The following is a 12,256-nucleotide window of genomic DNA, read 5'->3' as shown; positions in this document are numbered from 1 at the left end:
AACTTTTGGTCTGTACTGTATATATATTCTTGTGTTATGGATTTAATAATAAAGCATGTATTTCATATAGAACTCGAAAATAGTAATTATTATTGTTCATTAATTTCACTTATTGAAGTATAAGAACAATTTTTTTAAAGCCATCTGAGGACCCCTAGACGGGTTCAAGCTTGTTTTAAATTATTTTAATCATATTTTTTGACTTTTTTTTAATCTTTTGCTTTTATGGATGAGGCATCTTATTTTAACACTGGTTTTATTTGACATCATTTCAAGTCATCTTGAGTCCAACATTTATCCAAAAAAGTAATAATAATAAGTAAAACTGTCATAAAGGTCTCTGTATTGCAGTTCCTCAGAAATCAAGTTGTGTGTGAGAACCGTGTTCAAACAAGCCGAGTTCACTAAACATCTTTCACAATGCCACAGATATGTTTGCTCTGCATCCAAATATACTTCCTCAAACCAGAATGTCACTGACCTTAATGGAATTTAACATCATGTTAATTTATCACTGGTCTCATGACGTGATGTTAGAGAAAGAGGAAGAGTACTAGAGAACCGCTCATTGTAAAAGCATGACAGATTAACAGTTATATGTACTATATATATATATATATATATATATATATATATATATATATATATATATATATATATATACAGTTTGTATGTAGCAAAGCAGCAAACATTCTGCTAAACACAGTTTGAGTTCCACAGGTTTGGGTCAGCTCTGGGGTGATCCCTTCATAATTTCAATAAAAACTGATCGGGACTAATGCGATGGATAAAGCTCCAGTTTCACTCAGAAGTGGACGGTTGTCGCACAAAATCATTGTGAGTGATAAGAGGAAGTGCATCATGTCTAAGAGGATGTTCATGCTGCCTTTTATAACTTTTGCAGAAATGCTTGCGTCATGACAGACGGAGGCCTTACATTTTTTGGGAAGGTCTCTTTATTAGCTTCTCTTGGATCGTTTGCTCAAAAACACAGAAGCTTATTCTTGTACTTTCCAAAACTGGCGAAACGTTAATCACAAGGTACATGCTTTACTTCTGCTTCTCGAACAAGTGAAGTGTTATTAGCATGACTCAAGAGGAGTCAGAAGACAAGTGGCTTCAAGGACCTCTGATTTACGCCGGCAAGCCCTCGAGCAATGAGTCTGTGTGCAGTTGTGCTGCTTTGTGTCGTGTTCATCCATCAAGGTGAGTTTACCAGATTTCACTCTTACATCACGCAGTTTGTTGAGCTAATGTTATAGAGTTTGGTCTCGTGGGCGAGAGTACTGGACAGTTTATGAGAAGAGAAGAAACTGTCAGTGAGAATCAAATAAAGTTAACCTGCATTACTGGGTATTTCCCTTTCTCGTGAAGTGACAGAAATGTTTCCCGTCGCATGTTGGGGTGTTACATGCAAACCAATGGGTGTGTGTTTAATTTTGCAGTACGTGCCAGCGAGGATGTATATATTTCTGGTTACACTGGCCAATCAGTCGTCCTGAAATCTGGAGCGGACAGCTCATGGAAACTCACCAGAGTTCAGTGGTCCATTTATCAGAACACCACATTCATTGCGGGTCTAAAGGAAGGCCATGTGATTATATACCAGTTTTGGAGACACCAGGGTCGACTTCAGCTTGACAACACAACAGGAGATTTAACAATCTGTAATGTGACGGTGGATGATAGCATGATCTATAACGTGGCTTTGGTCACATCAGACGACACACGGAAACAACTTAAAGTTCATCTCTCAATTCAAGGTAAGCAGTCTTCAGTACAGTCAAAATCTAAATAAGTCTTGCTCAATGACTGTCTGAGTAATTTATGTAACGTCCTGCAGAACCTCTCCAGAAACCAGTCATCAAGAAGACGCTTCTTTCTCTCAGTGACAGTCAATGCCATGTTGGCCTTGAGTGCACTGCATATAACCAAAGTGTCAGTTTGTCCTGGATGCCCGATGGCGAGTTCAACGGATCGTATATTTCAGGAATCCCAAACGCTGTCGACTCACCGCTGGTTCTTTTCGCATCGTTTAATGGGAAAGTAAGCGTGACGTTCAACTGCACTGCCTCCAGTGATCAACAGACAGTGACCAGACAAATCACAGTGCAATGTTCAGGTGGGTCTCCCCAACACTTTACATTAACTTCCACTTCCAAACACTAGCCGGACTCCAATCATTCAGTCCCTTTAAACTCCATCCCTGCTTTCAAACTCAAATTAAACTACTTAGTTTTTAAATCCATTGCCCACATTTCAACCAATTCATACAACCATGATCCCACTCTAAATGTTTTCTTTTTCACTAATCTATCAAGCTCAAGTATATTTTAGTTTATGCTAAAAGCACATGCACATCTCGGAGATGTATATACAGCATGACGTCTGCATTTCCATCTTTTATGTAAGTGTTTACCTATCTGCAATACGTCTATAAGACGTTTCCTTTCAGATGTCAAATAGACGTTTATATGATGTCTATGATTTAGAATGAATGTAAAAATGACATCTTAAAGACGTCTATCAGATGTTTGTACACAGCAGATGCTTTCAAGATCAAGAGATCTTGAACAGACGTCTTGCAGATGTACGTGCGCTCTCTGGGAAGTTTAGATTTTTCTAACCACTTGTACTCTTGTTGCGTTCAAGTCCCTGATAGCACACGTACATCTCGGAGACGTCTATTTGACGTCTGCATTTACATCTGCAAGACGAATTTTTGTAGAGTGTTTGCTCATCTGCAATACATCTATAGGACGTTTCCTTTTAGATGTCTATTAGATGTCTGTAAGATGTTTATGATTTGGAATGTATGCAAAACTGACATCTGAAAGACGTCTGTCAGACGTTTGTAGATAGCAGATGTTTTCCAGATCAAGAGATCTTTAACAGACATCTTCCAGACGTACGTGTGCAATCCGGGGTCCTCCTGAGAAGTTTGTATTAACAAATTACCCTGATAGCACACGTATATCGTGTATACGTCTATTTGACATCTGCATTACATCTGCAAGACGTATTTTTTATAGTGTTTGCTCATCTGCAATATGTCTAGTAGACGTTTCCTTTTAGATGTCAAATAGGCGTTTATAAGATGTCTTTAAGATGTTTATGATTTATAATAAATGTAAAACTGACATCTGAAATACGTCTGTCAGACGTTTGTAGATAGCAGATGCTTTCCAGATCAAGAGATCTTTACCAGACGTTTTGCAGATGTACGTGCACTGGGAATAGATTTTCTAACCGCTTGTACTCATTGCGTTCAAGTCCTCCTGAGAAGTTTGTATTAACAACTTACGCTGATAGCACACATATATATCGTGTATACGTCTATTTGACGTCTGCATTACATCTGCAAGACATATTTTTTAGAGTGCATCTGCAAAATGTCTATAGAACGTTTCCTACCAGATGTCAAATAGACGTTTATAAGATGTCTTTAAGATGTTTATGATTAAGAATGCAAGTAAACTGACATCTGAAAGATGTTTGTAGACAGCAGATGCTTTCCAGATGAAGCTATCTTTAACAGACGTACATATGCTATCTGGGTAATGTCATAAAAGTTGCATTTCATAATTGTAAATTTATCAGATGCTTTTATCCACAGCGATTTACAGTGCATTCAGGCTATACTTTTATTTTTTTTTATCAGTATTTGCTTGGGAATTTCCCTGGGAATTGAACCCACAACCTAACATAATGCTCTACCACTAAGCCAAAGGAACACAGTCATGTCAGGCGTATTCAAGTCACTTTGGTCGGAGCAAGATGGCAATGTACCAAAAAAAAAATCATCATGATAACACTACTTCTCAAACATTATAAATAAAAATGGGCTTAGAGTAGGGATCGGCAACTAAGCTTGGCATCAGGCCAAAAAAAATGTTGCCACTAGATGGTGGGCCAGAACACAGTCAAAAGATAATTTAAGGAATAAATTGATGAAAAATGCAACTAGAATCTCCTGTGACAGACTGTTACGGTGTCTTTTGTATCTGGCAGTGAGTTGTTACTCCTGTTAAATCCAATAGTAGGACAGTCATTAAACAAAAAGACAGACTTGGTTGGCGGTATCCTGGTTTTACACTGGATAAACTAATAAAGCAGAGTACTGACACACAACCTGGCAAGTATCTTCATTCACCGATTTGCTACAGAGACCGCCTTGCTAAAATAAACATATGTTAGAGATGCGGAATGGATAAAAATAACTCAAAATATAAAAGAGGACTTGAATAAACCTAATAATGGCATCTTTGAGTCATGCACTTAGGTTTTATTTCCTCTTTTCATACGTAAGCGGTGTATTCTGCGTTGTTGTTTTTTATGGAAAGACCAGGCGGACATCAGATGATGACTCGACTCTTGACATATTATTTTAGACTGTGTGGTTTCGCCCTTTTTTTATGTAAGGGGAATTCAGAGTGCAATGAAATTAGCACGTGCTTAGTTCACATCGGACAGAAAAGTGATCAAACTTGATGAAAATATGAAAATAATCAAATACACATGAAAAATATATGATTTACAAGACAGATTTATACAAAAGTAATTTAAACTAAAGAGATGTAATTAGATTAATCAGAGCTCATTAGAAACTCACCTCTCCCATGCAGAGACAGCGCAGAAAGGGAAGAGGAGGGGCAAAGACAGGAAATTAGGATCAACACTGCAGTCAGAAATTTAAAGGGGAAGGTACACAGAAAGACTACTTTTACTCTTTGGCATCCTCTCGTACTAAACTGCATTGTTGTTTAATTGTTTGCATGCTGGAGATACAGGGTATACAAAGAAGAATAGAAAGACAGCTATGCATTCATCCTACCTAGTTTTGTGAATGTGACATATAAAAAAAAATTGTCATTGCTCGCAAAGAATATAATATTAGGCACAGCAAATTAAAAGCTTTTCAAAATAAAAGCTCTCAATTAATCTCAAAATGTAACATTGCTGCAGAAAAGTTATCAGTTTTATTTTGAAATCACTAAAGATGAAGTGATTGTGAGTAACTGTTGCTGTCATGATCTATTTCAGAACCAGCTGCTTTCAAAATAACCTGACTCCAGATATTATTGCCGGCGGGACAGTTTGTTGTTGACCACAGGTTTAGAGTTATATTATTATGTTTCTAGATTATTTTATTCTAATATTGTATTGTAATATGTTTCCTTTCATAATTATCCACCATTCTGTACATGCAACTTTGTTTTATTGTAAATGAAGAAAAAAACATAACGTTTCATTAATTTTAACAAATTTATGAATGCAATTTCCCAACTCGAGGGTTAAAGAAATTTGCTAGTATCCCTATCGTAATTATATCTCTGTAGTGGTGTTCATGTGCATTCAACACAAAATTAGGATCTATCTGACATGACTCTAAGTGTGCAGCACACGGCCTGAAAAGGGAAGCCAATACACTACAAACTTTTGGCTTAACTTTTCTTTAATGGAAGGAAGTGGAGATGCGTCTTGCATATGTCTTTTTACAAAATCACATACTTCCTACTATATAGGCGAAAAACAGTATGTGAGAGAAAAAAAAAGTCTGTCCAAGTTCACAGTACTCATAAAAGTAGCTTGACTTACTTCCAGACACTTTAATAGAAAGGTCGTGAATATACTTTGGGCTTGAGATGTGAAATGTGAACAGTGAAAATAATGAATGCAAAAGATAGCAGAGACTTTGTTTAAGCTGAAAACACATAAAACCTAGGCTTTACGTGTTCCTAAAACCTTTTTCTTTTTTTGTTAAAATGAACTGAAAAGTAAGGGAGACCAGTTGGAAGTATATATATATATATATATATATATATATATATATATATATATATATATATATATACAGTCAGGTCCATAAATATTGGGACATTGACACAATTCTAAACTTTTTGGCTCTATACACCACCACAATGGATTTGAAATGAAACGAACAAGATGTGCTTTAACTGCAGACTTTCAGCTTTAATTTGAGGGTATTTATATCCAAACCAGGTGAACGGTGTAGGAATTACAACAGTTTGTATATGTACATCCCACTTAAGGGACCAAAAGTAATGGGACAGATTAACAATCATAAATCAAACTTTCATTTTTTAATACTTGGTTGCAAATCCTTTGCAGTCAATTACAGCCTGAAGTCTGGAGATCAATTAGACATCAGCGTACGCTGGGTTTCATCCCTGGTGATGCTCTGCCAGGCCTCTACTGCAACTGTCTTCAGTTCCTGCTTGTTCTTGGGGCATTTTCCCTTCAGTTTTGTCTTCAGCAAGTGAAATGCATGCTCAATCGGATTTAGGTCAGGTGATTGACTCGGCCATTGCATAACATTCCACTTCTTTCCCTTAAAAATCTCTTTGGTTGCTTTCCAAACACCAAACTACCCGGAAGACCATGGAAAACAACTGTACATGGGATGTACATATAAAAAAAATTAGCCTGATCAGAAGTCGCTTCAGATAAAAGCATCTGATAAATGTAATGCAATGCATAAATGTAACTTCATAAAACCTGCAGAAACTGTGATCATATGAAAAGGGCCTTCACTGACAGCAGAGACACTGTTCGTGACAGAAACAGCCTGTAACTTCACCGCACTGGACTCTTGTGACACACATGTGGATATGAAGAGTTGTTTGATGCTTCTCTCTTTTTTTTCTAGAGGAGAAGCTGATGTGTGAAGTCTGCACCATCTTCTGTTCATGCGTTTCGTCTGTGATGCTGAGTATTGTGTTTACAGCTGCAGTCGTTTTGGTTTTAGCATATGCATTCAAAAATAAAGGTACAGACATATGTCATAATCCTCTTTACAATACAACCTTTACATGAGTCCTGTTGTGTTTATGAATTGTGCTTGATGTTTTCTAGACACAATTTCTGCTGCCTGCTCTGAAGGCCTCCACAAGTGTCCTACAGTATATACTGTCACACCACGGACAGAGACGTAAAGGACTAAGTTTTACCGCGGTACTTGTCCTGGACATTTGTTTTTTGAAGCACCAGTTTCAGTCCATCTTCCCGTGGAGTTCAAGGGATAGCAGATGTGGTGTAAGAAAAAGAAAACTTCAATTTGCAACCATTACCTGATGGAAAGGAACATATGATGTTATCTTTGACTTTTTTTTCCCCGCTCTGTTTGACTTTTTCTTTTTTTGAAGTAGTTTCTTTTGAAAGCAAATAATGAGCGGAGGATGTGACTGTTGGTTTGACCTCATTGAATGCGGTCTATGAAATGTGTCATCAGACACCTGTGTAATGATTGTTTCTGCTACTTCAGGCAACCTTTTCAAAGATCTTCAAAATCTGGGTCAAAGATCTCAAGGCTTGAGCTCCTTCATGCTACTGAATGTTTTTTTATCAATAAACGTTTAATTATTGATAGCCTTATGCTACAATTACATATTAAAATTTTCCTGAAAACGCCAGTATTTGTATCTGTATCAATCACAATATTTTTTGTATCAGCATTCAGATACAACGTCGTACAGTACTTGATAAGACCGTTATGGCGGTCTTATTTTTCATAGTTATCACTGAAAAAGTATGCCGTGTTAAACTAAAATAATTATTAATTTCTAAAATAATATTTATCATGCAAGCAGAGAGATGTCATGACAAACGTTCAGGGATCATTTGAACACGACTGAATCAATTCAATGCGCACATTTTCATTACATTAACTCCTTAAGGGAGTCTTAATGTTTAGTGAACTTCACTAAACAAATGTGCGTGTGCCGCGCAAACCAGGAAAAGAAAAAATTGCAAACATGTAGGACAAATAGAAAATGTATCCGTATCCAAGTTGATTATTAGCCTGAGGGAACTGGTTTGGTTTTTGAAAGACTGTGACGCGTAGCACGGCTGTTTGATTGGTGAGCGTGCTGTGCTTATTTGATTAATTCGTATCATATCATAGCCTAAACTTTAAAGCATTGCCTTTTAAATATATACAATAAAACGTGTATGATGTATTATTAAAGGGGATGTTATTCTTGCATGGAGAGGAACAGCAATGCTGTTTTTGTTTTGCGTTCTTTTGACTCATAAAGTTTACATTCATTCACTTCACAATTGTGACTTTAGAGGTCTGTGTCTAATATTGCACTGATCCCCTTACTCACCTGTTATCTAGCAAACCCCGGACTGTGCGAGCTTCATCCGAATATTCAGGCATAATTATTCCTTGTCTGTGATTCATTTTTCATGCCATTCAGAATAAGATATTTTTGCTTCAGGCACACCCCTATTTACATATTTTAATTTTACATGTAATATAGATAAGGTCATAGAAAGTAACAGCTACATGCAATTTTGTAATCTTAAAATTCAGGTAGTAATTGCAAACTGTTTGTACGCATTATGGTTAATGCATGCTCGACTAATCGATTGTTTCCGACAGCGCCGACTAGTGGTTGAAGTAGTCTATGCAAGCCCTAGTTTGAATGTATGATGCTTCTGGTACTAATGTCCTTTAAATCTTGACTCATCATGGCAGCTTTTTTATTGAACAAATTGTCTAGACTCTTTGTTCAAAACGTGTGTGTCAAATATATTTTCTTTGTCATTTCTGGGTTGTTATCATGAATTGTCATTGTATTCTGAGTAATTAAACTTCTGTTTCCGTCTCGTCAATGGGAAGTGGTCAACTTATGCAGACATCACATCGATTTCAGCAGAACTGTATTTGAGAAAATACTTCAGAAATGGATTGCATTAAACGACATTGCAAATAATCAATTTCACACTTGTCGAAAATGCCCAGTGACTTTACTTTAGAAGTTTTATTGTTGAGCTTTTCTTTGGCTCATTCACAGAAAGAACATAAGAATATAAAAAATTATAAAAATATATATAATTAAACAAACAAATTACAAGGGATATCAGAGTAACACTCTCTCACACACACACACATATATATATATATATTGCCCCGTGTCTCATCACCTCACTTGTGGATGAATCATAGCAAGTAAATAGCCTTAAACAGATTGTGCATAGCACTTTACCTTTTATAACATGGCAATTCGGCCAAATGACAGACAAACCTAAGTGCTAACATAGCTCCAGAAAACTTTATAATCATGAAGTTTAAGAAAATGTAATGCAATGCATTTACTGTCTCAGATGTTTCTGATGGACAAAACATTCACTGGTCAAAACCTTTTAACTCCACTTGAGCTTCACCTGATATGATGTTAATAAAATAAGGCACATGCAAGAGTCTGACCATATATTCAGCCACAATATTAACTGACACCTCAGTGTTTATTCAGTTATTTTTTAAAATGCAATGTTTTACCATTTCCTGAAAAGTAGCGGTGTTGTACCTGGTTTCTGTGATGATTTGTGTATTCTGCTGCATAATGCATTATTAACAAGCTAAAATATACAGCATCATGATACACACAGTCTCATTGTGAATCTGACCTTTTACAGTATTTCAAAGACAAAAACATGAACTGTGAAACTACTGGCTTTACATCATCAGGTCAGCTGTTACTGTATTTTGAGTCTTGAAATATCAACTCAATATATTCTACTTATGAATATCACCTATAACCACAGCAAAAATAAATATGTAAAGTCTTATGACATGAAAAGTTAAATTGAAGGGGGCGTGGCTTATTATTAGGGCGTGCTGAAAGATAGGGGGCGTGGCTAACAGTCTTTCTAATTGGTTATATTTAGAGCCATCACTCATATCTGCATCTCCACAGCAAAACCACACATGAAAACTAGCAACACGCATGTAAAACGTGTCAGACAATTAAATATCAAGAGCGAGCACACATGCTTGTGTATCCCATCATGCATCTTGTTCTGGATTTAAATTGTGAGGATTTTTGCAGAGATCTCGTGAAAGGTTACAGAAACATTTCCAATGCATCTAAAAATGTAACAATAATTTGATTTTACATATAATTTGGTAGTAAAACAAAGAGTTGCATGTTTTATTGGTTCAAATGAGCAGTGGTGATATTTATTTTCTACAACATTTGTAACTGCTTTTTATCACTTAATTAGAAGCACTTACAAAATTAAAGGTGCCATAGAATAGAAAAGTGTATTCACCTTGGCACAGTTGAATAGTAAGAGTTCTGTACATGGAAATGACTGGTTAAACATTATTGTTTCCTCCTTCTCATGCATGCAAAAGACCACTGAAAAATAAGCGAATCAGCATCTGATCTTGTAAAAGTGTGTGGTACTGTAAAGACTACTGCTGTAGTTTACACAGATAACGTGAGATCGCAAATCTTGAAAGTGAAAAGCGACTTTGCATTTGGAGTTTCAATTCCCCAGATATTAATAGCAGCTTCCTGATGCCCACATTTTTATATAACTGCGAGAGACGATATTTAAATATATATTTTACCTATGCTTCCTTCCTGCTGTCTGAACTACTGAAATGAGTCGCACTGTGAAACGGCCAATCAGAGCAGAGCTCAACTTAATTATTCATGACCCTTCCAAATAAGGTAAAAACAGATCATTTCATTCTAGGGACAAATCCTAGGGTTGTAAACGGACATATAAAACAGTTTCTGGAGATTTTTTCCTCCTACCTAAGCCACATACTTTCTATGCAGATATCAGAGATCAATTTAAAATATCGTATCAGTATGTTCATCTGTTATAGGGACTACTAAACAAATAATTAGAAGTTGATTTTAAAATAAAAACAATGCTTTGTAAGAACTTCTATTTTAACAACACCATTTGTGAGTCCTGTCAGATGAAGAAAAGTTCTACACACATTTGTGGTCTTCATGCTCTCTACAGGAAATACGTCATAGGAGAAGTCAAGTGGTCAAGTGCAAAGACCACAAGTGTGTGTATTTGGACAAGACAATAAAGGGAACAGACAGTGCTCTGTGTGCACGCAGAATGAGATTACCGTAAAACATCTACTCTGAGCCAAACACGACACTCTGACACAGGTGACACATTTACACACGTCAGATAAATATCTGAAGTCATATCATACAATGTCTCTCGTGCCTAAAGCAGGTGCATGATTGTGAAGTTGTGAACGTTTGACACAAACATGGAAACATTGACGAAACACTGACTGTGTTCATCCCCTCCAGGTTCCCATTAATGATGACACAGAATTTACTGCTATTTTGAGACGGATGTGTGAAAGGTACTTTACTGGTTAAAAATAGGGAGTGCATTGCCCATGTAAACATTGCATCTTTGCAGTTACTGGTAGTCGTTCTGGTAATTTTACAGCAATTTACTGGTTTCAATGTTGTTTACAGGGGTTTTAAGGAAGTAGGTGCGTCAGGTCAAGCGTCAGGCTGATAATTTGGAAGTATTACTCATCTCAGATGGATGGGTGGCAGTGGCTTGAGGAAGAGAAATGATGGTGCTGATGAAGCAGAGATGAGCTGTTAAGTGACCAAGCAGTAAATTCCTGACAGTGTGAATATAAAAAGGAGAAATGACTTTGATTCTACATTCTGCAATCAGAAATCTGAGATCAGCTGACCGATAGCAAAGACTACATACTCCTACACAGTCAGATTATCTATACATGATGAGATGAACGATAGCTGTGGACATGCGAAACCTGTTTAAATGTCATTAATAAGCATGCAGAAACAATACATGCTTGGGCCGTTGTGTCTTTGGTCTCAATATTATTGCGTCACTTTGGATGCATGTCAATAAGTTTAACGAACACATCTTAAGTATTTATTATATACAGAAATGCGTGAAGAAAAATACATACATTACCTTTCAAACGTTTGTGATTTTTAAAGAAATCCTAAATTCCGTTCAGTTAAGATTTAGAATGTTACATTTCTATTTTTAAATAAATAGAATGTTCAAAAAACAAAAACAAAAAAAACAGAATTTATCAAATAATCATGAAAAATAAAATATAGCGCAGATTCCACCAAAATATAATAACTGTTTTCAACATTGATAATAATCGGAAATGTTTCTTGATCAGTAAATCAGTATATCAGAATGATTTCTGAAGAACATGTGACACTGAAGACTGGAGGAATGATGCTGAAACTATAGCAATAAATAACATTATAACATTTGACATTGCAAAGATATTTCACAGAATTGACTGTATTTGTGATCAAATAAATGCAACCTTGCTGAGCATAAAACACTTCTTTCCAAAATAATCTCTCTGAGCCCAATTCAACTTTTGAATGCTAGTGTGCATGAGGTAATACTGAGTTGCATTGTGAATTGTGCATATGCAAAAAAAAAATAAAAAATA

At 36.2% G+C, this 12,256-nt stretch overlaps 1 protein-coding gene across 1 annotated transcript; it reads left to right on the top strand.

Moving 5' to 3' along the window:
• The first annotated feature begins 692 nt into the window (after nt 1–692).
• LOC113096678 (uncharacterized) lies at nt 693–7,155 on the top strand. The gene is made up of 5 exons (XM_026262088.1): nt 693–1,206; nt 1,446–1,763; nt 1,844–2,122; nt 6,671–6,790; nt 6,877–7,155. The coding sequence occupies exons 1-5, from the start codon at nt 1,158–1,160 to the stop codon at nt 6,954–6,956; spliced, it is 846 nt and encodes a 281-aa protein (XP_026117873.1). The 5' UTR covers nt 693–1,157; the 3' UTR covers nt 6,957–7,155.
• The last annotated feature ends 5,101 nt before the right edge of the window (nt 7,156–12,256 follow it).

This window comes from Carassius auratus, unplaced genomic scaffold (assembly GCF_003368295.1).
Source record: "Carassius auratus strain Wakin unplaced genomic scaffold, ASM336829v1 scaf_tig00216014, whole genome shotgun sequence".
In the NCBI taxonomy this organism is placed as follows: Eukaryota; Metazoa; Chordata; class Actinopteri; order Cypriniformes; family Cyprinidae; genus Carassius; species Carassius auratus.
The sequence above is the reverse complement of the archived record's forward strand: the minus strand, read 5'-3'. Positions and strand labels throughout refer to the sequence as shown.